Source organism: Dipteris shenzhenensis, chromosome 33 (genome assembly GCF_047967505.1).
Source record: "Dipteris shenzhenensis isolate YYH24624 ecotype China chromosome 33, Dip_SZ_1.0, whole genome shotgun sequence".
Lineage (NCBI taxonomy): Eukaryota > Viridiplantae > Streptophyta > Polypodiopsida > Gleicheniales > Dipteridaceae > Dipteris > Dipteris shenzhenensis.
The window spans coordinates 32154401-32180799 of record NC_141628.1 but is presented as its reverse complement, the minus strand read 5'-3'; the positions used below and the strand labels follow the sequence as shown (position 1 = coordinate 32180799).

The 26399-nt window shown below is 43.9% G+C and overlaps 1 protein-coding gene across 3 annotated transcripts in view; it reads right to left on the bottom strand.

Moving 5' to 3' along the window:
• Window positions 1–5495: 5495 nt before the first annotated feature.
• Window positions 5496–26399, bottom strand: part of ATVPS33 (Sec1/munc18-like (SM) proteins superfamily) — a 237513-nt gene continuing 216609 nt past the window's right edge. For 2 of the 3 annotated variants that reach the window (XM_087371482.1, XM_087371484.1), the window contains 2 exons: window positions 6344–6440; window positions 5496–5767 (listed from right to left, as the gene is read on the bottom strand). In XM_087371482.1, coding sequence (XP_087227608.1) covers window positions 5669–5767; window positions 6344–6440 — 196 coding nt within the window. In that variant the 3' untranslated portion in view covers window positions 5496–5668. The remainder of the gene's footprint in view (window positions 5768–6343; window positions 6441–26399) is intronic. The other variant, XM_087371483.1, reaches the window with a different exon arrangement.

Below are 26399 nucleotides of genomic sequence, written 5' to 3'. Positions count from 1 at the left end.
ATCTTTAAAATGCTTCCCAAGGACAAGTAGGTTGGAATGGCAAAGATTAATTAGGCAAAGGACGGCCAGTGCATTGGCATATGTCACATTGCATGCATTTTGTTTGAGCATCCATGAATAAGGTTCCCTCCCATAATCTTGCTTACAATACCTTCTTAGCTATAAATTCACCCTAGAAGTGTCCACTAGATGAACTCGAGGGAGCTTCCTCCAAGACTATAACACGTTCATGTGGTAGAACCCATCGACGTAGAACACCATCTACACATTGAAGATAGAGATGCCCACAAATCAAAGTGAATTTCCAAGCCTTCATGGCCAATTGCCTGCATTTGTCCCTTGGCATACTATCCAAAAATGTTCCTTGTGACAAATAGCTCATCAAATTGGCATACTCACTTTCATAGTAATCAACTGCAAAGAGTTCGACATCTAGAAGCTGAGTAACAACCCCTAGAGTGTCTTATGGTGTAGGCAACATAGACAAGCAATGAATGATTTAAAATTGACTTCCTATAATAGAAGCATTCAACGGGGACAAGTCGTCCTCGAATGATAGTCTTATTGATCAAATAAAGCAATGCCAGATGGTCTACATAGAAAATAAATGGATTTCAAAGCAAATAGTGACACAATTTTTGCACACTAAATATAATGTCCAGAGCTTCATGCTCGATAGTGCTATAATTAAATTATGTAGAATTTAACAACTGACTGACATGATACATCGGGTAATCCAGTCTACCATCTGGTTGTGACAATATAATCCCTAAGGCATATCCAGAGGCACATGAAAAATGACATCCAAGCTAGGTTGTCTCAAAATGGGTGTAGGTGCAGCTTGACTTTTTAAGTCATGAAATACAGCCGACAACTAGGTAGTCTATTCAAACTTAGCATCCTTTTTAATTAATTGATATAATGAAGGTGCAATCTTGGCAAAATCTTTTATAAAGCGTTTATAAAAAATGATGAAGCCCACAAAAGAATGTAATTGAATCAAATTTCTTGGCTCTTGCATTTGCTGAATGGCACAAAGTTTACCTTGGGTACCATCTTGTAAAGTCACATGCCCGAGTAAGATACTAACTCAGACACATAAAACACTCTTAGTTGGATTAAATGAGATACCTGCTTGCTTGCAACACCTTTTCCCAAAAGCATAGATAATCCTTGTCTATAGATGATACTTGTCTTAGTTAATTAATCTAATGCAGGTGCAATCTTGGCAAAATATTTTATAAAGCGTCTATAAAAAATGATGAAGTCCACAAAAGAACATAATTGAATCAAAATTTTTAGCTCTTGCATTTGCTGAATGGCACAAAGTTTACCTTGGGTACCATCTTGTAAAATCACATGCCCGAGTAAGATACCAACTTAGACATAGAAAACACTCTTAGTTGGATTAAATGAAATACCTGCTTGCTTGCAACACCTTTTCCGAAAAGCATAGATGATCCTTATCAATAAAGTATACATAGAAATCATCCAAATAAATGGCTATGAACTCAGTCAAATAATCGTAGAAAGTTTCTACCATAATCTTCTAAATGTTGATGGTGCATTTCTCAAACCAAAAGGCATAAATCAAGTTGCATAAATAAATAAATATAAATATATATTAATAGGGGTTAAAAAATATGAGTTTATATATTTTGAAGTAGTTAGTTTGGTGAACGTTCCTTGAACAATTTGTTGGCTATGGCTAGCTGTATTGTTTTAAAATCTTTGTTTCAACAAGTGTGACAAGTGCATATATTATGCTAGTTAAGTACTAAGAATCTCTAGAGGCATAGTGGTAAAAATTGATCTAAACTTGACTTGTTTTTTGTTTGAATTTGGGAACACTTCTTCATTTGAGTATCTCTTTTCAAAAAATTTAAATCAAAATGCTATTTTCTATAGCTTTTTCTCTCTCTTGTATATATTCTTACAAACAAAATAGAGGTTAGAGCCCATGGATTGACAAAAACTCGAGGATTGTTTCTTCTTCGGGTGCTTCAAGCATGAGAGACATATGAGCTTACTATCTTACACATTTCATCGTTAGCCTACTCTCTCCCCTAATAACATGAAGAGTTTGTGTTGTATTCACTAGAGCCCCATAGCTATGATCATACTTGATCTTTTTAGTTTTTGAATAGCAAAAAGTTGTTAATGTTATTTCCTAACGATGTTTTGTTATTACTACACATACCCCTAGTGATCTTTTATTTTTTATATTATATTTTATTTTTTTGGGGGGGGGGTTTGTAAAGCAAGTCCTTGTCATCACATTAATTCCAAAAAGTGAAATCTTAATCTTGAGTACTTGATCATTTCAAGCTAGAACTCAATATAAGTTGTAATATTGTTACTTGACTAATATCCTAAATATTGATTCATTTGAAGATATTTAATTAACAAGAATTCAATATTTTTTCTTCCAATGAAAAAGTAGATTTTTGCTAACAAATGTGCTTTGACAATTGTATTTTATTAAAATTTGGAAATTTAATATAAAAGGAGTTTCCCTACTAGCAAAACATTAATAACTCATTGACTCTTCTAAATCCCTAAGGGGTGCACCTAAACATCTATGAGCATAGAATGTTCTTCAAAGTGAGTGGTATTTTATTACAATTAGTTTGTAAAATATTTTTATAAGAGCCTTGAGTTTTAGTTTTAATATAAGGGATTCAGTGTCATGGTTTCACACATGTTTTTGACATGCGAGTGGGTAGAGTCCAATTCTTTTGGAAACCTTTTTTTGGCACAAGGCTTATGCTTCGCCATTAAAGCTCATCATCATTCTAATATATCTCTCTAGATTATAGCTTGTGCTTCTACTTCAATCATAGCATTTAGTGTTCCTGTATCTGTGAAGACTTCATATGGGAGATTTCAATTATCTGGTGATTAGGAAGTAGCAAATAGTTTTTCATGAGGGAAATTTCTAATATCTCTCTAGATTATAGCTTGTGCTTGTACTTCAATCATAGCATTTAGTGTTCCTGTATCTGTGAAGACTTCATATGGGAGATTTCAATTATCTGGTGATTAGGAAGTAGAAAATAGTTTTTCATGAGAGAATTTTCTAATAGGCTTATATGGACTTTCAATCTTATGCTTCTATGGCCATTTGAGATAATAGTCATGGCGATGGAGTATCTATAGGTTTCATAAACTTGGGCTATGAGAAGCTGTACCTATGGTGGAGATGGTAGACAAGGTGGGTGCCTGTACAAAGTCAAGGCATCTTACGGGAGATCTCCCAAAAAAACTCTCTACCCCATACATATTAGTACACTTTTAGAAAACCAAGAACTGAAATCCCACTCGCATCCATCTCATACAGGTTTTGGGATCTAATTAGGCACTTGCTGAGATCTCAATTTTGAAATGTGTTCTATCATTTTAATGAAATTCCTTTCTTACGATTATTTTTTTGGCATGAGCTAATTAGTTTTATACATGGAGTTTATTGAGACATTTTGCTAGCTCACCTCATTGATCGATGAGACCTTAGTAATATACTGTGGCCCATGTTCACTAAAAGGCATTGTGACCTTTTCTTTGAGAACTCATTTCTATAATTTACTATGATCCCTTTAATTTTTTTACATTGCTTCATATCTCACTTCTATAATCTATCATCCTTTGTTGGGATTGCACTTCTCAAATCTAGGTTGGCACTTGATGACCTATGTTCTAGCATGAACGATTTTAAAATTGAATTCCTATAATAAAAGCATCCCGGGGACAAGTCATCCTTGAATGAAGGTCCTATTGATCAAATAGAGAAATGCCTGATGGTCTACATAAAATATATGGTTTTCCAAGCAAATAGCGACATAATTTCTACACACTAAAGATGATGTCCAGAGCTTCACGCTCAGTAGTGCTATAATTAGATTCTATACATGTCAACAACCGAATGGCATAATACATTGGCTAATCTAGTCTACCATTTGGTTGTGCCAATATAATCCCTAAGGCATATCCAAAGGCATCCACATGCACATGAAAAATGACATTCCAGCAAGGCTGCCTCAAAATGGGTGTAGTTACAGCTTGACTTTTTAAGTCATGAAATACAGCCGACAACTGGGTAGTCCATTCAAACTTCTTAGTTAACTCATATAATGCAGGTGCAATCTTGGTAAAATATGTATTGTACGAGTCAAATTTTTTGGCTCTGGCATTTGATTGGCTTGGTAGCCTAGTGGCCAAGGCTCTAGAATGTGAAGCCAAGGTGGTCCCAAGTGAATTCTTGTAGTTGCTCAAGACAAATTTAATTTTGGCGAAGGGGAATGTAGATGGTTTATCGTGTTGAGAGCATCATCCTGTGAAGTCCTCTATCCAAACTAGCCTCTTGAATGCAAGACCCTTAGTCAAAAACCAAAACAATCATGTCCTAGCTTAAAGAGGAAAGGGAGGACAAAAGGGAGGGGACAAAGGGGAGATGGAAAAGGGAAAAAAGGGGAGATGGAAAGAAGGGGGGGAAAGGGGAAGGAATCTGGAGCCCAAGACCACCCTAAAAGAATCCTCCCTAATTGTCAACGGCAAATTGAAGTGATTCGAAAAAAGGGTGAGGGTGGAGGCCCAAGGGAAGCCACGAAAGACACGAATACCAAGGGGACTAGATACACATTATGCAAAGATACCGAGGGGGTCATTAATAGCTGCTAGCGCTAGAAGATCCCTTAGGAGTTCTTGACAAGGTTGGGGAGCCCTTGCAGAGAGACACGAAGGAGTTGAAATGCGACGTAGCACAAGTACAAGACATGTGGTAGTTTAAACCCAGCCCAAGATGAGTTGGTTACCAACCAAGGTAAGCTCGAAAGGGCACAAAGCCCATGAGCATAGAAAACCCAAACAAGGTGTCGATGGCCAACAAACGGGTCGTGAAAAGACCCACTATGGGCTAGAAAAAGGGAGCGTGCAAGAAGGGAAGGAGGAGGTGGAGCAGGGAGAAACTTGCTGCCTTTTGTTCAAGGATCTAGCTTGAGAGTACTAACCTTTCCTATTATGATGCCACGATGTACATTTCATTCCATGTTCGTTCAAGTTAATCGTTGAAGCATCTCACTCTTCCCACTTCTGTATGCTTTTGGGAGCGAGCTACTGAGATTTGCCCCGAGTCTCATGAAGCTATGGCAAGGGCTCAAGGAGGATCTTTAAAATTTTGTGGCGACCTACGATAATTGGGACCTACAAAATTATAAGAAGTTGACCTTGTCCATCCAAGGGGACATACTAAATTTGGCCAATGGGGCTAGTAGTGACAACTACCCGAAGTTCTGGATGCAAGAACGCTCAAATTTGCTAGAACCCCCCCGCCTCCCCCCCCCCTTGCCCTTCTCCGTGGGCAGAGCGACACGTGTTTGTGTGCATGTATCTGCATAGGGGTGGGCATATGTGAATAAATGTGTGCGTCTCACATCCCTGCATGCATGTTGTGAGCTACACCAAAATCAAACAAATTAATGTTTAAAAGATCTGTACACCAGAAAGACTCACAAATGTGCTTCAGAACATAGTTGATCAAAATTTTTATTTTTGCTGAGTGTACATTTTACAATCAGATAGCCTTTCTTCACTCAGCTTGTTACACATGGAGGAGACATCCACCATGGATTTTGCATACTAAACACAAATGGCCTCCAAAAGAGCAAAGAAGACCTCAGAGATCCTTTGTTGGGTCTTCTACGAGTGTTTGTAGCAAGCTCGATCCATTAATCAGCTTAGTTGTAGCTATCATCACATCATATTTCATCCCTTCCTGCAGTTCAGAAATGCATGTTGTAAAGTCACCAGAAATAAATTCCAGACAGATCCCAACCATTGCTTTCATTTCCATTGGAGACATAATGGCACACAAACACAGTATGAGGTAACAATCTCACACCAGATTGGGAGAAAATGTCTTTCTGGAGTTGGTGCTTATGCTTAATCAGATATTTGGACATTAGCATGATTTGTTTATGGCATTGCAGTAACCAGTTACACCCCAAATGACTTTATGCTCAATCTCTATCTTGGCTCGGAGTGCACATAAAATCATACTAACATTGCAAATGATCCAGAAGTGTTCTAGAGTGCTGGATTATCAAGCTATAAGCAAGCATTCCACAACAGAAGTTCGAGTTAAGTGGAGGATTATTTTATCATATGCTCAGGAGGACTACTGGACAGGATTGTATATTCCAATGTACGTTAAATTTTTAAATATGAAGAAACCATACGCTGGGAGAATCAACAAACTGCAACTTATTTCTTACTCAAAATTTAAGCATATTAAGGTTTATAGCTTGAATAAATTAGAGGGAAATGTGCAGTAGTCTCCAATAAATATTACCTGCCCATTTAGAAAACGAAGGGCTGATATTTCTGCAAAGGTCACTCCTCCAATAAACACCACGAGGACAAGCAAACGTCTTCCATCTGCAGCTTCACTAGTTACAAAATAGGGTAACAAAAGGTCAGCTGTCACCATGAAAGACAGAAAAGTACACTAGAAATTAGGAAAGACAGAGGAAGATGTTGAAAAAAAAAATCCAGAGAAAAGAACATTCTATTACCAAACTTGTGACACAGACGCCAAGGAAAATACAACTCTCCAATGAAGGGCAAAAACACAAGATCGCTAGCCATTCTATAGAGGACCTCCCCTTCATTACAGCCATCCCTTCCCATAGAATTTTGCACTAAAAATTACATGTACTGGCTGTCAAACAAGGGTGCTCAGACAGCAAAGTGATGCTGATCAGCCTAGTAAGAGATAGGGGTACTCTTGGACAATGCTCTCAGGCTATCATGATTGTTCATATTTTGGAAGTCCTTTCCATCTGATGAGGTACTCTATGTATACCCTGTTGCAGATTACTCGATCTCTGAAACCCACAATGCGCTCGGGAACATAGAGGATATGACCCTTCTCATCCGTAGGTGGCAGCTCTGGAAGTCGGTCCAATTGATATGCTACCTCCCCAATCTTGCAGATGATCAAGCCTTGTGTTTGTATTACCCTTCAATGACGCATAATGAATTTTGTGGAGACGTAAATGCACATAATTCCCCTCCTTGAAAGCAACTATCTCCTAGGTTCATCTACATATTTCTTTTGCTTGGCTTGGGCATCTTGCATATTCTTTTTAGTGAATTGTAGAAGAGCTTCCATCCTCTCTTCCGTGCTTCTGTGCCATGTATCCAATCCTGGTAAATGGTAGCGACTGTGGATACCGTGCAAGCCATATCTTGGACAAGGCATCTACAACCACATTTTCTTCCCCTTCTTGTACTCAATGTCAAAATCATAGGAATACATTGCAGCCAACCATCTCTTTTGCTTGGCAAAGAAGTTGAGCTGCGTGAGGAAGAATCTGAGTGTCCTATGGTCAATTTTGACCTTGATTTTACTCCCATACAGGTAGTGATGCCACTTTTTGAAGGCATGTAGGATGGACAATATTTCATGATCATAAACATGGTGGTTGAACTCCTTGGCCTCAAATTTTATGCTTTCATAAGCTATTACACCATGCTCTTGTCGTAAAACAATCCCCCAAGCCTTTGCCACTAGCGTCTCCCTCCACAATGAACGGCCGTGAGACGTTGGGGCACAGGCGAATTTCAATCTTCAAAACTGAGCTGCGCTTCTTTTGATCACAAAGAGGCATCCTTCTTCAAGAAGTCTATAAGAGGAGCTGCCCTCTTGAAATTTTTGAATAAATCGCCCGTAGAAGGAAGCAAGACACAAAAAACTCTCAGATGGGTGGGATTTAGTGGCTGTGCCCATTCCCTCATGCATTTCACCTTTGCGGGGTCCACTTGAATCCCATCTCGGCTCACAATGTGCCCCAAGTATTCAACACCTTTTGCCATTAAGGTACATTTACTGGATTTTGCATGAAGCTGATGCAACCTCAAAATATCCAGTACTAGCTTATCGTGAGACGGGAGGGGAGACTATGAAGAGGAGATAGGTGTGGTCTGCCCCTGGGTGAGGTGGTGAGACAGAGAAGTCACTAATGTGTGATGTGAGAGGGGAAGAACACCACCTCCTCCTCTTGAAGAGGATAGATTATATGAGACACATGCACATCTTGATTACAATATCCCATGAATAGAATGACCTTCCTCTTTTCTACAAGAACCTCTTGATAGAGAGTTCTCCTTCGGAAATGAGAGAAATGATAGAGAGTTCTCCTTCGGAAATGAGAGAAATGGGTCCATCCAAGAGCAAGGTGATGGATTTACACCCTTAACTCAAAAGCGCTCACACATGGATTATAATCTAAATGAGAGGAGAAGAGAAGCAGAGTCTCCTGTTGATACGCTGATTTCTCAGCTTAGCAACATGATTGAGCAGAGTCCATAATGAGGAAATTAGCGACGAAGAGAGTGCTGATTTTTGGAGATGAAGATTTGAATACTTCTTCAAAAAGAGTCAAATTCCAACCACGAGAGAGAATTGAGTTTCCTAAATATGATGGAGCAAGGGAGGCCGATAAAATCCTTAATTGGATTAGCCATTTTGAGTTGTATTTTGCCCACAAGACCGATCAAGAGAAGCTTGCTCTTGCCACATTGCATCTGCAAAAGGATGCTTCAACGTGGAGGTCTTTATTACAAATGGGAAGAGAGCCGATCCATCAATGGGCTAAGTTTGTGGTGTATCTAAAAGCCACTTTCATGCTACCGGCGCATGAAGAGAAAACAGATTTCATGCCACCGGCGCATGAAGAGAACGTGACCTCTCGTTGGGAAAGGTTAAGGCAATTTGACAATGCTGAATTTACAGCCAAGTTTTGGAAACTCTCTTTAGAGTTAGTTGAGACAAGTGAGGAAGGCACAAGAAAGAAGAGTGGCAAAAATGTTGGCCGGGACGAGACTATATACACATTGAAGAGAAGAATTTTTTAATGTCAGGCCACAAGGCAAGGCCCTCATCAGACGATTCTAGGGATCGAACTCAACACACCCAACAAAGACAGTGTCACTGGGACGTGAAAAGTGATGTAAAGTATCTTTGTAACTCAACCCACACTTAACCCAAGGTTAACCATGGTTAAGTGTAGTAATGGTTTGGCCGTGAGGGACTGGCTAGAGGAAGTGCACACTTCCTAGAAGTTCCTAGGGGCCAAGTCTATGTGCACCACTAGGTCCTAGGGGCAAGGCAACGGCTTTAAAGAGGGGTCTAAAAGTTGGGCCCAAGGACAACCAACTTTGTCCTTGGTATGGTGGTTAGAGCTTTAATGAAGGGCCAATTGTCATGCATGTAGGTGCATGCTCTTCCCCCACCTATCATCTCTCTCCCCTCACCCTCCTGGAGGACTGAAGGTCTAGCAGAAGCTTCCTGTGGCTGATTCGTTGCATTTTGCTACTCCTCCTACTGTTATGCTGCTGCTTTGGCTGCTCCCTTCCCTTTGGCACATTTTTTGAGGTAGCTTTGCTGCAGGCACGCATCTTGAGAGGCTGTACAGTGGCTGGCACGGATCCTGAGGTAGAAAGGCAGGCATTTATTGCAGCTTGTACAATAGTAGGGACTGTAAGGGGCTGTACGAAACAGGGTGCAGCCCTCCCGAGGTATTGTACGGGCTGGTTGAAGCGAGGAATTGAAGGCCAGATCCCGGTGCTGAGGCTTTGGGGAAAATCTGCAAGCTTGAGATCCTCTTCAGCTCTTTCTTGCTCACCCTTTGCTCTCTATCTTCCTTTTTCTCTTATCCTGATTGCTGGAAGCCACCTGCACCCTGCGGGGAGCCTGGACAGAGGATAGGTGCAAGGAAGGAGCTCGCCCCTCTGCCACAGACAGTGGAAATTGGTTCCAGGTTCTGTTTTTTTCATTGTTCTTTCTTGCTTTGGAGATTTTTGCAGTGCATGTGTGTTGTTTGCAGTCCTTTCAGGAATCCTACAGGTTCTAACAAGCACCCAGAGGCAAGGGTGTTCCTGTGGAAGGCCTAAGGGCAGTGTGGATGCATGTAAACGCCTTGAGCTCACTTTGCTAGCGGTATGGATGCATGAATGCCTCTCAGTTGGGTCAGATAAGAAGTGGATGCCTAAGTATGCCTTGCCAGTTGGAATTCTAATGGTGCACTTGGATTAGATGCCTTGAAGATAGTTAGAGGATTTGCAGAGAGGAACAGTGCAAGGGTGAACCCTTAGTGGGTGCATTGTGTATTGTTTTCATTGAGCAGGGGCATTCTAGCCTCCCCTTTGATGTTGTTGAAGTTGCTTCTAAGTTGTGCTAAGTAGTTGAAGTGACTGAAGCTTGCATTGTGGCTATTTATGAAGTTTATGACTGAGTAGAAGAAGATCACTGCCCTTTTGTTCATTGAAGGCCGGTTTTAGAGACTCACTCCTAAAATAAAGAAGTCTAATCACTGAGAGTAGCAGACATGTTGGCCAAGATGAGACTATATACACATTGAACAGAAGGATTTTTTAATGTCAAGCCATAAGGTAGGGCCCTCACGAGGCCATCAGGGTTCGATCCTAGGGATCGAACGCAACAGATCCAACAAAAAGAGTCACTCCTGTAACCAACGAGTCTGCTCACCAAGAGCGGCAGAAATGTTGGTTGGGACGAGACTATATACATACGGAAGAGAGGGATTTTTTAACGTCAGGCCACATGCCAAGGTCCTCACAAGGTTGTTAGACATCGATCCTAGGGATCAAACTCCACACACCCAAAAAAAAGAGTCCTGTAACCAATAAGTCTGCTCACCAAGTGCGGCAGAAATGTTGGCTAGGATGAGACTATGCACACACTTAAGAGAAGGATTTTTTAATGTCAAGCCACAAGGGAGGGCCCTCACGAGGTCATCAAACGTCCATCCTAGGGATTAATTTCAAGACACCAAACAAAAAGAGTCACTCCTGAACCAATAAGTGTGCTCACCGAAAGAGAGAGAGAGAGAGAGAGAGAGAGAGAGAGAGAGAGAGAGAGAGAGAGAGATTTGAAGTTTCTTTTTGTGTGTTTGTGTATGTCAGTCAGATTTAGGTGTGTGGCTCATAATGTTTGACCTATTTCACCCCGACCTTACTATGAACATGTTTCATTAATTTACGATTGGTGCACTCTCCAAATTCATTTTTATAAGTTCATTTGGAGTACTTTTGAATAAAAATTGTTTAAAAATTCCACCCTTAAAAAACGAATTAAAACAAAAAAGTAAGACAAGTATGTAAGTTTTGGAAGCAAAAATTTTTTTTGGCAGTAAAATTTAACCTAACTTCTTATAGAGACTTTCATATCCTCTAAGAATAGCATGACATTACATCAAAAGTAGAGTTACATCACAAGCATTGCTAAAATCTCCTAGTATTTTGCAATGGTGTTAACAAGCACCTTCTAGTCCCTCCAAGCCTGAAGTCCCTCCCACAGTGCAGCTGCTCCCCATGAGCTCCTGCTGAGCCGCTATGCCCCCCCTAGCTGCCCCATCCGCCTCTTCTGCTCCCCCTCTGCACTCCCTCGCCCTCCCTGCCGCCCCTTTTGCTCCTGCTTCCTCGCCCCCGTCCGCCCCTTCTGCTCCCGCCTCTACTGCCTCCCCCTCCGCCTGTTGCGCCCTTGCCAGCCCCGCCCGCTTCCGCCACCTCTGCCTCTCGTCACCCCGCCTCCCTTCACCTCCACCTTCTCCGCCTCCATCTCCTCCACCTTCGCCCCCGCCACCTCCACCTCTTCCGCCCCCGCATCCTCCTCCTCTCCCCCGCTAGCAGAGGGGCTCTATGGCAGCACCCTCGAATCCCACAGCCATTAAGGTTCTTCTTTCCCCAGCTGACAAGCAACAGATATAGCAGGCAGTTCAGTCCCTCCAGGACAAGGCACTTGTGGGTAGAATTGTGGGCCTCATGCCTACACGTAGACATGCGCGAGAGTGGATCCACGCGAGCTTGGCATTAGAGAGAGACCACATCCAACAGGTCACCATCTATGGACGAGGCATTTTTCTCATCCAACTAAGCTCCCCCAACACTGCCTCGACACTTGTGGAGCAGAGCCCCATCCTCCTTGGCCCGCATCTTGTCTACCTCTTTCCTTGGTATCATGGGTTCACAGTGGAGGACATGGATACGACACACCATGTTCCACATTTTTCGGTCACACTCCGCTTCCCAGAGCTCCCCAAGGAGTATCGAGCAATCCTCCCTTCCATTGGTCGAGCATTTGGCACAGTGCTCGAGTCCCCGCCAGAGTTGGCTGCCTCAATTCTAGTAGACGATGGAGTCCCTAGGATCAGGCTAGCGGTTGAGAGCCCAGAGTCCCTCCCAAAGTTGATCCTTCTCGAGACCCTAGAAGGGAGCACACTTCGCCAGAGGATGGAGATCTCTGAGTTAGTGTCTTTGGTGCAGACAGATGGGTCACCTCGCCAGAGATTGCCCCCATGGCCTCCCTCATGTGCCTCCCCTCCCTCCTCCGTAGAGTAGGTAGAGTCACCCTCTCAGGCAAAAGCAACAGGAGTCTCAGACCCCATGGGTTACCCTCTCAGAAGGGGACAGGACACAGGTTAAAAAGAAAAAGAAACCAAGCAAGCATGCCTGCAAATGCCGCAGGCAGAGGGCCAATCACAGAGAGAGGGACAGGGTTAACCGAGAGGCCTCGAAGGAGGAACAGCAAGAGCCACCTCCTCCAACTGTAGGGACCACCGCCCATCCAACGGATCCTCTAGCTTCAGAGGTTCAACCTCCGCACCCACCCCTGTAGCAGCAGCAAGCCCCAGGAGCTCTTGATGTGGCGATGGCAGAAGCCGCAGATGCTAGCCCGACTAGGGCCACGGAAGAGCCGACCTAGAGCCCTGGCGAGCCTGATCAGCAAAGGGGGCCTGAGGTTGTTCTTATCCCTCCTCCTCCCCCTTCCACTCCCCCCCCAGACCCCTCCCCCTCCTCCTCTTCACTTCCCCCTCCCCCTCCAGGGTTCCCCCCGCCCCCTCCCCCCCCTCAGCCCTCCCTTCTAATGTGGTGGTCTTTGTCACAAATAGGAAAAGAGCCTATTCATGAATGGTCTAAATTCGTGGAGCAACTGAAAGCCACTTTCATGCCACTGAGGCATGAAGAGAACCTAACCTTTCGTTGCGAGAGGTTTAGGCAGTTCGATAATGAGAGTAATGCAGATTTTACAGCCAGATTTTGGAAACTCTCTCTAGAGTTACCTTAAAAGAGTGAGGAAGATAGGAGAAAGAAGTATTTAGCAGCCTTAAGCCCAAAAGTAAGGTACGAGGTTGAAATGTTTAACCTGACCACGCTTAAGGACCTTACTAAGCTAGCTGAAATAGCCAATTGAATCCTCGTAAACCCTTCAATAAGGAGGGTGCGTCATCATCTAAGACCAACAATATACCCACATTTAGGAAACCAAACCGGTTTAAGAATAATAAAGGGAAGGGTAAAGCTCTTGTAAGGAATGTGAATAGCCAATCACATCCTAGATGGGTGCCATTTCCTTCTATGACGGATGAAGAGAAGAGAAAGTTGATTAAGAAAGGAAAATGTTTCGGGTGTAAGAAACATAAGCCAAGGCACGTATGGCATAAGTGTCCCATTCTCTTGGATAAGATTGCCAAGATGAATTCAGTAAAAGGGAAAGCCAAGGCATCCAAGCAGGAGGGTGAGGCTTCTACCTTGTCACCCTCGAAATCTACCGTAACTATTGAGCCAATAGTGAATGCTGTCCATTCAGCCAATACCTTTGGGCCTCATGATCTTTTTAAGGTGTATGGATTCATGAATGGACGGAGAATGGTGGTTCTCCTAGACAATGGATGTAATTATGACTTAGTGAGTGATAGATTGGTAAAATTACTCCATCTTAAACCAAAACCTATAAAAAACATGTCGCTCTCAAGAGCTTTTAGGGGACCCAATGAGGAAGACACATCCATAGTACGGAATATTCATTTTTGTATACAAAAATATAGAGATTAAAAGGATTTTCTAGTAGCTCCTTTACAAGATGTTGACATGATTCTAGGTAAACCATGGCGGTATGATTTTAACCCTGCTATTCATCCTCATACTCATCATTGTTGCTTTGTATATAGGGATGAAAACCTAAGGATTGTAGGGGATCGAGATGTGTATACAATTCCACTGTTTACTCCTACCCAAGCAAAAAGATTGGTAGAAAGAGGGGTAGATTGTAATCTTGTGTATATACGGGATTCACGAGATCTTCATATCTCAAAAGAAGATCAGAAAAGAAATGAGTTCCTTAGAGCTTATGAGGATCGATTTTCAAGAGATGACTCATTCGAATTGCCTATTGAGAGAGAAGATGATCATGCCATAGACTTAGAGCCAGGAGCTTCTCCTCCATGTAGAGCCCCATACAAGATGAGCAGGATAGAAATGGAGGAGGTAGAAAAACAAATTGAAGATCTATTGCAAAAAGGCCTGATTCGACCAAGCAATTCTTCATTTGGAGCACCTGTATTATTGGTCAAGAAGAAGGATGGATCATATCGTATGTGTATAGATTACCGTGCTTTGAATAAACTTACGATTAAGAACTGGTATCGATTCCAGGAGTGGATGATTTATTGGATATGCTTAAAGGTGCTAAAGTTTTAGCAAATTGGATTTGAAATCTGGTTATCATCAACTTCGTATGAAAGCTGGGGATGAACATAAGACTGCTTTTCGCACTCTCACTGGACATTATGAGTTTTGGTCATGCCTTTTGGCCTAACTAATGCTCCAGTCACTTTTAGTAGGCTGATGAGAAGGGTTTTGCGACCCCACTTGGGAAAATTTATCATAGTCTTCATTGACGACATTTTAGTTTTCAGCTAGAATGAGGAAGAGCATAAGGATTGCTAAGGTGATGGAGCTCCTAAGGAAGGATCGATTGTTCCTAAATACCAAGAGTGAGTGAGTTCTTCAAGACAGAAATAGAGTATTTGGGACACATTGTGTCTGTTGAGGGAAATCGGATTGACCCTAAAAAGATCAGGGCCATAATCGAATGGCCAATACCCAAAAATATACATGACCTGAGATCCTTCCTAGGGATGTGTAGTTATTATCGCAGATTCATTAAGAATTTCGCACGTCTTGCTTCTCCACTAACAAATTTGTTGAAGAAGCATTCCTTGTATGAGTGGGGAGAGGTTCACCAAGTAGCTTTTGAGGAGCTTAAGAGAACATTGGTCACTGTACCATTGTTAACACTTCCGGACATGGACAAAGAGTTCTTTGTTGTATGTATGGATGCGAGTGGTACCTTGATTGGGGTAGTGTTAATGCAAGGAGGGCATCCCATTGCTTATGAGAGTAGAAAACTTCAAGGGCCTGAATTGAAATATATCACGTATGAGGAGTTACTGGCAGTCATTCATGCTTTAAAGTTATGGAAGCATTATTTATATGGTTCTGCTTTCAAGATTAAGAATGACCATCAAAGTATCAAGCACTTGTTTTCTCAACCCATTGTTTCTTCAAGGCAAATCAAATGGGCTGAATATATTCAATCCTTTAGGCAACCAAATATTGAATATCAGCCAAGAAAAGAGACTTTAGTAGCTGATGCTTTGAGTAGATGCCCAAGTTAATCACATTTTTGTGATTAAGGAGAAAACATTAGGAGCAATCGTTGAAGCTTATCCTTTAGATGAGGACTTTGCTGACATTTATGGGAAGATTTAGCATAATGAGGTCGGGGGTTTAGAGGCTTATTCCATCGTGGATGGATACTTATTTTTGGGACGTGCCATATGTGTAACCCAAACATTTCGGTATCTAGTCATGAGTGAGTTACACGCGAGTCCATATTCTGGACATAGAGGCATTAGAGGGACCATTGACAATATTGAGAGATACTTCCATTGGCCTAAACTTCCCAAAGAAGTTTCGACCTTTGTTCAACAATGTGACGTATGTCAGCGCATTAAATCTGACACAAGTAAGACTGCTGGTCTTTTGCAGCCTTTGCCTATTCCCTCGAAAAGGTGGGAACACATTACAATGGATTTTGTGTCAGGTTTCCCCAAGGTGCGGTCAGTTTGAGAAGATTTTCACTATTATAGATAGGCTGAGTAAACAAGCTCATTTTATTCCCTGTAAAAAGGAGTTGTCTGCTCCTGAAACAGCAAAGTTATTCAATAGGGAAATCTTTAGGTTACATGGGTTACCAAAATCTATTGTATCCGATAATGATGGCCGTTTCATTAGCAACTTTTGGACAGCCCTATTAGAGAATCTAGGAACCAAACTGAAATTTACTATAGCCTTCCATCCTCAAGGAGATGGACAAAGTGAGAATGCCAATCAAACCATAATTACTTTACTTCGAGCTTATGTCCATGACCAACCTAGAAGGTGGCCAGAGTTCTTACCCATGTTAGAATTTGCTTATAATAACACTGTACATACTTCCACCAAGAAAGCCCCATTTGAAATCATCTATGGGCAATGTTTACCCACTCCAATAACACACTTGGGGGAGCGAATTTTTGCTGCTGACCAGTTTGCTGAGGATGTGTCACAGGTTATTGAGCAGGTAAAAGAACATATTAAGAAGGCCCAGGTTCAACAATCCAAGGCAGCCAATTGAAAAAAAAAAGAAGTTTATTACAAGGAGGATGATTGGGTTTTACTGAAGATTGATAAAAGAAGAATAAAGTCAATGAGAGGAAGTACAAAACATGTCAAGTTGGCACCGAAGTTTTATGGTTCACTTCAGATGTCAGCAGCTTTATATCCAGAAGAAGGATGCAGAGCGTATGAGCTGAAATTACCAGCCCACTGGCGTATGAAGAATATCTTTCATGTGAGCAATTTGAAGAGATACCATGGCGATATTTTTGCATTTTTGGATACTCAGCATCAAGAAGAACCTGAACTTGAAGATGGGACTGAAGTTCTTACTCCGGAACAGATCGTGTACAATAAGGAGAAGAGTACTCATGGAAAGAAGAGCTATATGTATTTACTGAAGTTTAAAAACCAGCCAGCTAGTGATGCACAATGGATGGAAGAAGAGTTCTTTATAGATTTTCCACAGATACTCACAGATTATAAAGAGGCGATGCAATTGCAGAAGTAACAACAGAAAGTGCATGTAAGAGGAAGAGACAAGCAATAATCCACAAGAGGACTTTTGCTCATTCAAGCAGGAGGGAGTGTCATGACAAGAGAAATGATTATTTAGTTAATTAATAGTCATTAGAACCTTATTATTGTTAGGCACCAATTTGATGGTGTGGTTATATGTTTGTATTTATTTTCATTGGTTCGTCCCAGGCTTACTAAATTTCACTTTCTCGTATAGTTGGAAGCTCTGACCCGACTTGTACCAACTAATGAAAGATGATTGATCAAGCGGTGTAAATAGTACCGCCAAAACTATGTAACATTTACTCTTCTTGTTTGTGGTGGAGGCTTTGAGCTACTATTTGAGATCGCAGGTGGCGGGTCTCACAGGGTTGAGGCTCCCAATCAGATAGAAGGAGGAGCTACTTGACTCAGAGTTTGCAGATGACAATGCCTTGTATGTTGAGGGCACCACAGCGAGTCTAGAGAGAGTCAGAGGCACCCTGGCTATTTACTGTGAGGCCTCGGGGGCACGGATCAACTGGATGAAATCCATAGGCTTCTTCACGGGCTTTGAGGAGACACAGGAGATCCGTGAGTGGGGGAGTGACTTTGACTTCAGTTGGAGACTGCAGGGCCAGGCAACGAGATACCTTGGATGCCAGGTGGGTATTGACATCACAGCAGAGCAGCAGTTTGCCCTGGTCCTTGAAAGTGTTCGGCGCAAGCTTCTCTATTAGAGCTCGGCCAAATTCTCCCTAGCAGGTTGCGCCTAAGTGGCAAACCAGGTCCTTGCCACGGCCTGGTATATTGCCTCCTGCTGGTGCTTTCATAGAGGATGCATTGGAAAGCTTCAACGGTTGGTACGGAACTTACTCTGGGCAAGTTCAGACGGCACGAGGAACACTAGGGACCGAGTAGTTTGGCAGGGATCATGCCGCAGGCACTGGGAGACTTGGGTGTCATTGATTCGGAGATGCAGAGTAGGGCCCTTTTGGGCAAGTTGGTAGTTCGTGGCCTCACCCTAAGTGCAGAGCCTTGGAAGCTCCTTTTATAGCGACCTTTTGAGGAACACCCCACGCACTGGGGGTGGCAGCCTTCACATAGATGGATCTTCTCAAAGGCCCCCCCTTACAGGGAAGGGCTCCCCCCTGATGAGGAGTCTTCACAGGGTCTAGCAGAGACTGGCAAGGGGTCTCATCCATGGTCCGCCCAGATGCAGAGAGGAGTTTCAACGCCAGCCCCTTGTGTGGCACCTAGAGGTCAAAGATCAGGAGGGACATATGCTCGGACAGCAGACTCACATTGGTTGGGCACAATGGGACAATGGTCCAACATGGTCTTTTGGCCGTTGGAGCAAACTACCTATGGAGATAGAGGCGACGATTGATGCCCTAGCGCATCTGCGAGGGACAAGGCAACGGATAGGCGAGATTGACTTAGTCATTCCTGAGTCCTAGTGGGAAGGACTTCACGTTTGGAGAGACAACAGATGGTTGCGGTAGTTTTTTCGTACTGGTGTTCCCTTGAGGATGTTGATGCAACGCAGCAGCACACACCCCGACTTCTTTCGTGTAGGACCTGGAGGGTTACTTCAGCCACTCACTAAGAGTGACCCTGAGATGGATGGGAGTCTTGATGGGATACACTGGCAGATGATCAGAGTGGTAGGACGTTTGGGGAAGGAGTGGCACATTGACCCTCCCAGTATCTCAGAGTAGGACGCCTCCAAATGGTGCCTTTGGCTGTGGGAGGGTAGACCCCTGAGGGAGGTCCAGTGGGATCTAGGAGAGTGGTTCTAGCCCTCCAGGGGCGGCTAGCTGAGGCGATGGATGAGGTGCCCTTCTTTTCCTACACCACACGGATTGACAGGAAGCTTCAGATGGACTTGTAGAGGTGGACCCCCTTGAGGGAGAGACATTGGGTGACTCGGGATGTGCGCTCCAGGTTTTGGACACGGTTGTGGTCCAGCTTGCAGCCAAGGAAGATTTCACACTTCTTCTAGCTGGCCGCCCACAGAGGCTTGCCCATCGGCGGCCCGTGGTTGGAGCAGATGCGAGTGGAGGGGCAGTGCCATTGTTGCTCCGATGGTGTCTTGGAGACTATCCCGCATTGCCTATGGAGCTGTTGTAGTGCAGCGAGGATTTGGATGAGATCCCTCAGGATCATGACATGTATGTGTTGGGGTAAAGGCACATTGCCACCCCTTTATTAAAGATATGACACCTATGACTGTCTTAAGACAGTCATAGGGTGAAAAACCTAATCCTAATAAAACCTATGAGTTTGTGGTGTGGCTCATCACTTCACACCCGCATCTTTTGTGTCACCTATCTCTCTCACTCTCTCCCCGTTGTACTTCTCCCTCTTTCCTTCCCTCTCAACTGGTATCAGAGCCTACCTCCCCACTCATGCCTACCTCTCCCTCTACCCCTCCTTATCCCCTCGGGACTCGTGCCCTCAGCAGCGTGCAGGCAGCGTAGGCGGAGTTGGGCATTGCGTAGGCAGCGCGGGCTGCAGCGGGGTAGCGCGGGCGGCAGCGCAGGGCAACAGCGCGGGTGCGTGCGGGTAGAACAGGGCGGCGCGGAGCAGCGCCAGCAGTTGCAACAGCAGCAGCTAGCTGTGTGCAGCACCGGTGCGCACCCAGGCAGCCTCAGGGCCTCGAACAGGGCGCGCGCAGGGATCTCGTGTACGGACGTACGACCGTCCGTACCACCGTACGGATACCTACAGGCGTCCGTACTGTACGGATGCTGCCGTACGAACTGCGTCAGGAAGCTGCTTCAGGGAGCTGCGTCAGGGAGCTGCATCAGGGAAGTGCATTTCGAAATTTTTTTTTTCTTTTCTGGATCTGTACCCTGCACAGGTACAGCAGGTACAGTGGTACCCTGCACAAGTACACAGGTACAGAAAGTACAGCAATTTTGGACAGAAAGTACAGCAAGTACAGCAGTTTTTCTTTGGGGAAAGAAGAAAAAGAGAGAGCATTCCCGGCTGTTCAGTTCTTAAAACTGTGTTTTTTTGAGGTACAGCAAGTACACTCCTGTCCCTCGTGCTTGAGGTGACTAGTACCACAGTGTGTGGTGGTTGCACAGTTATCTTGTTTCGGGAAGGTAATGCCTTGATTTTGCAAAGGGCTTTTATGCTTTTGCTGAGTGCAAATCTCACCTTTTGGGTGACATTTTCAAAGGGCTTTTGCCTGGAAGCTTATGCAGTGTATGCCTTGAGGCAGTGTGGAGCCAGGGAGCCCACATTGGTCTTGTTTCCGCAGTGTATTCAGTGACATTTCTGCAGGTCACATTTTGTGTACGACACCTTTGAAAAATCTCAGTTGAGCCATGCTTGGCCAGGGCGCATCGAGTTTACTCGGTCCCTAACTGTCCATCGTTGATAGTGCTCAAAAGATTTTCTCTTCAGTGTTTGTACGTTGGGATCTGTGTTGTTACTGTGTACACAGGGCTGTTTATGCATTGCATTGTCAGGTGAAAGTGCCAGGAGAGCGCTGTATTTTGTATGCTACCTCAGTATTGAGGTGTTTTTCACTTGGCACACGTGTCAAATCAAGGGGCTTTTGCCCAGATTTTGCTTGACAGCACTTGGGTTATTGTTTGAGACCTTCAGATGCCTTTTATCCCCTTGGCAGAAGGGTGATTGCTTGGGATTTGTCCCATTTTCTGTTGCAGGTTTGTGACAGGCTGAAGTGTCTGAAGCCTCTTTTCAGTGAACAAAACAGTGTATGACAAGTTGTTTATGCATATAAAATCAGTGCAATACCTCATCTGAGGTGGGAGAAGTGTCCAGGACAGCAGTGTTTTGTGCTTTGTCAGCTGATGATGCACTGTTAAAGCACTTGTGGAACAGCTGCAGCATTCAGAAATTACTGTTTTATGCCTATTTGAGCACGGTACAGTGTGTCAGAAGGTACAGTAACTGGAGGGAAATTTTCTGTTTTGCTGCAGATTTTTTGACAGTAAAAACAGCACTATTGTGAGTGCTTCTGGCTCTTGATAGAGCAGGTTTTTCTGAGAAATCAGAATTTTATTCAGTCATTTTTTGACTTACAGGGAGTCAGGTACTTTCCTTATCTGATATGGCATCAGGGGGAAGTGAATCATCAATTCTGAACATAAAGAAATTGGAAGGGGCACACAATTATGCATTATGGGCAGAACAGTGTTTGAATGTACTTCTGCTAAAGAAGATTTCTAAACCCATAAGGGTGAAGGGTGTCAAGCCATCTGGGATGTCAGATGATGAGTGGGAGGAGCTAGATTTGTCCGCGAGGGCTGCTATCATGCTTACTCTCAGTGATTCTCTTGTGTTCAATGTTCAGGCTGAAAAGACCTCTTATGGCTTATGGCAGAGGCTAGCAGAGTTGTATACCCAAAAGAGTTCAGCCAGTAAGGTGTATTGGTTGAAGAAGCTGGTTGATCTTCGCATGAAGGAAGGTACAGCTATGACCTCACACTTGAGTGAGTTCAATGCCATCTTTACACAGCTGATTGCACAGGGGTTGAACCTTGATGAGGAGTTCAAGGCTACTTTCTTGTTGTGTACCCTTCCTGAGAGTTGGGACACTTTCAAGACCACCCTGTCTAATTCAAATGTCACTCTTATATATGCTGATGTAGAGAGCTCTCTCCTTATGGAGGAGATGAGCAGGAAGAATAATGCGGGCAGCAAGTCTTCAAATGCTTTGCAGGTACAGGAAAGAGGCAGGACTCAGCAGAAGGGGAGATCTGCTAGTAAGTCCAAATCCCGCAGTCAGTCCCGTGGCAAAAAGGATATTGAATGCTTTTATTGTGGCAAGAAGGAACATGTGAAGTCTAAGTGCTTCAAGTTTATACGGGATTAGAAAGCCAAGAAGGCTGAGGCAAAGGATGCAGGCAGTGGAAGCAAAGGCAAAGGCAAGGCCAAGGTAGATGACTTGGATGCAGTGAATGTTGCAGCAGAGGACAGTGACAGTGACAGACATGATGTTTTATGCTCTTCTGCTGTAATTGCACATACTTTGGTTATTGATGGCCATGACATGCACACCTGGCTCTTGGATTCAGGTGCTTCTTTTCATGTTACTCCTCATAGGGAGTGGTTTACTTCCTACACAGGTACTCATGGAGTTGTTCACCTTGGGAACAACTATGCATGTCAGATTGCAGGGATTGGCAGTATACAGATACTATTCCATGATGGACGCATATTTATGCTTGATGGTGTTCGCCATGTGCCGAAAATCAATGAAAATCTGATTAGCACTGGCTTGTTGGATGACAGTGGTTACCACACCACATTTGGGGATTCCAAATGGGTGATTACTGATGGCCAGGTTGTAGTGGCTGAGGGTTATAAGAGTGATACCTTGTACCCTCTTTATGTTTCCAGTGTAGGTAATCATGTTGTTGCCATAACCGAGCTGCCAAAGGTTTCATTGTGGCATAGCCGGTTGGGACACATGTCCGTTAAAGGAATGCAAGAACTATCACGTTTGGGTTATCTGCCGTCTCTTTCATTTTCAGATTTGCCTACTTGTGATCATTGCATATTTGGGGTTATCTGCCGTCTCTTTCATTTTCAGATTTGCCTACTTGTGATCATTGCATATTTGGCAAGCATTCTATGACTCCTCATAAGAGGAGAACTCCCCAAAATAGAGCACCGCTTGATCTAGTGCACACTGATTTGTGTGAGATGCCATAGTTATCACTAGGGGGTGCAAAGTATTTCATTACTTTTATTGATGATGCCACACGCAAAGTGTGGGTCTATTTCTTGAAGCATAAAAGCGATGCCTTAGATGCTTTCAAGAAGTTTGTCGCTTAGGTTGAGAATCGGACAGGTCGCAGGCTGAAATGCCTCAGATCCGATAATGGGGGTGAGTATGTGTCACATGCTTTTGTACAGTTTTGCGAAGCTAAGGGCATTAAACAGGAACTCACAGCCCCTCATAATGCATCTCAAAATGGTGTGAGTGAGCGGATGAATCGAACTATTCAGGAGAAGGTTCGATGTATGTTGTCTTATGCTGCATTGCCCCATGGCTTTTGCGCAGAAGCCGTGCAAATAGCAGTTCACATAATTAACAGGTCGCCGAACAAGGCTTTGGAGTTGAAAGTGCCAGAGGAGGTGTGGTCTGGCAAGCCACCTTCATATAAGCACTTACGTGTGTTTGGCTGCGAGTGCTTTGCTCATATACGCAAAGAACTGCGCACCAAACTGGAGCCAAAGTCTTCCAGATGCATCTTTATGGGTTATGGTGACGAAGGTGAGATGGGGTACAAGTTATGGGATCCCGTTAAACGGAAGATTATACGCAGCAATGATGTCATCTTTAAAGAGGATAGTGTACACAAAGAACCCATGCAACCTGTAGAATACAGGAGGGTTATTTATGATGATGTCGGACAGCAAAGAATGCCCATTTATACGCAGCAGCAGGCTGCTGCAGATAACCCTGTTCAAGAGGGTATACAGGCTGAAAATCAGCCAGATAATTTTGCCAATGATGCACCACAGGATATGCCAGCTAATGGGGCTGTAGAACAGCCAAATATGGTGGTACAGCCACCCGTCATGCATGACGAACAGGCTAGACAGCAGCCTAATCCGGAACATTTTGTTAGGAGGAGCACCCGTGTACAACGGCCTCCTGACAGGTTTGTTCCAGGAGCCAATAATGTGGCTGATTTTATTATGCTGACAGATTGTGGTGAGCCTTCCAGCTTCAAGGAAGCTATGGGAAGAACAGAGAAAAGGAAGTGGGAGAAAGCCATGCAATCAGAAATGGACTCCCTACTTCAAAATGATACATGGGACTTGGTGCAGCTACCTGCAGGCAGAAAGGTTTTGCCATGCAAGTGGGTTTACAAAGTCAAAGTGGATTCAAATGCTTTACCGAGGTATAAAGCCAGATTGGTTGCCAAGGGATTTAAGCAGGAGAAAGGCATTGACTTTGATGAGATCTTTTCCCCTGTAGTCAAGATGACTACTTTGAGAGCAGTGTTAGCTCTTGTTGCTCATGAGGACATGGATTTATGTCAGATGGATGTGAAGATTGCTTTTCTTCACGGAGATCTCCATGATGAGATCTATATGAGTCAGCCAGAGGGATATGCTGTTAAAGGGAAAGAGCAGCTTGTGTGTAAGCTCAAGAGGAGCTTGTATGGACTCAAGCAGGTGCCAAGAGAATGGTACAAGAAGTTTGATGCCTTCATGCAGTCCCAAGGGTATCATAGGTGTGAGACCGATCATTGCTTGTACACCAAACGAGCAAAGGATGGCAGTTTGATGCTACTCATTCTATATGTGGATGACATGCTAATTACCAGTAAATCTCAGCATGAGATTAGTGCTTTGAAGAAACAATTGCATAAGTCTTTTGACATGAAAGACTTGGGTGATGCAAACCATATTCTTGGCATGCGGATTACTCGTGGCAGGTCCAAGGGACTTTTGTTTCTGTCACAGAAGGAGTACATTGACAAAGTACTGCAGAGGTTTAAAATGGAGGGGGGGAAGTCTAGTAGTACCCCGTTGCCTCCACATTTAAAACTCAGCAGTAAGGACAGCCCCAGATCAGATGATGATAAGGCTGAAATGGCCAAGGTTCCGTATGCATCTGCAGTTGGTTCTTTGATGTATGCCATGGTTGCCACTCGTCCGGATATTGCTTTTGCGGTGGGAGTCATCAGCCGGTATATGGCAAATCCAGGCAAGCGGCACTGGGAAGCAGTGAAAGGTGTCTTGAGGTATCTCAAGGGTACCAAAGACTTGTGCATATGCTATAATAGGCAGGATGCATTGGTGCATGGTTTTACAGATTCAGACTATGCAGGGAATGCAGATAACCGGAAGTCTACTACCGGTTATATTTTCACATTTGCAGGAGGTGCTATATCATGGGTGTCTCGGTTGCAGAAATGCGTTGCACTATCAACTACTGAAGCTGAATATGTTGCAGCCACTGAGGCTTGCAAGGAAGAAATATGGCTTACTCGGCTGGTGGGAGATTTGGGCATTACAGGAGATATGCCAGTTTTGCATTGTGATAGTCAGAGTGCTATCATGTTGGCAAAGAATCCGGTCTTTCATCAAAAGACCAAGCACATAGATGTGAAATATCATTTCATCAGGGAGGTACTAGAAGACAAGCGACTTGAGCTTGTGAAAGTGCATACTGATGATAATCCTGCAGATTTGCTCACTAAGAGCTTGCCTACAGAGCGGTTTGCACATTGCCGCCACATCATGGGATTAGGATGAGACCATTCTTATTTTATGGTCTTGTATACAGTAACTGTATATTGCTGTAATTTTTTTTAAATTCTTTTCTATCCTTTAGGCACATTGGCCTTTAGGTGGGAGGTTGTTGGGGTAAAGGCACATTGCCACCCCTTTATTAAAGATATGACACCTCATCACTTCACACTCGCATCTTTTGTGTCACCTATCTCTCTCACTCTCTCCCCGTTGTACTTCTCCCTCTTTCCTTCCCTCTCAGTATGCAGAGTCTTCATAGAGACTACACCTGGGGGATGGTGGCTTGGTTGACAAAGGGAGGACACGCGTTTCAGATTGATGAGATCTCCCCAGCCTACCGGATATAGGGTCAGAGCATCTAGAGGATTGCACTCCACGAGGCAGTCCCCCCTGACAGAGCCTAGCTCCTCCTCCTCCTAGGGAGAACAGTGTTTGGGAGGTGGTAGCCAGCATCACGGCTTGGAACATTTGGGTGGCTCGCTGCAGTCTTGTGATGGGTGAGCACCCGGTTCCACCCTCGGCTACCCTAGTTGCCATCTAGCAGGATATCATCTACACTCTACGGTCCACCGCGAAGCGTGGTACTCCAGGCTCCAGGCCAACCATCGGGAGGCGTTCTCGTTTCTGCAAGGCTTGGCCTGCATGTGTTTTCTACATCTTCACTCCTCAAGGGATTCGCTCGCTGTATAGTCCCCCCACTTGGCTGTTAGCCCCAGTTCCAAAGATCCCCTAGGCAGTGAGCTGGGTTTCTCTGGAACATGCCCGTTTCTTTCAGCCTTTTCCGGTTTTTCCTATACTCAGCACCTTCGGGGCTGCTGTCTTGTATGAAATCTTTCAAGCATTAATAGAAGGTTCCTTTCTTTGGAAAAAAAAAAAAACAAACGAACACCTTCTAGTGGTGGTTACAAGTAGATGACCAATTACAGTGAGAGGAAGCCATGCCTATTAATATTCTCTTTTTGAGAAGTAAGCGAGTCTTGTGCGTCTTGCATCTCTTCATAGTTTAATATCATGAACAAATGCTCCTCATGTATTTAGACATTAAATATAACTGAAAAACAACATCAATGCACGCTGCTGCTCCCCGCTCCTCCTGCTGCCCTCCTTCCTGCTCCCCTCCTTGCTGCCCC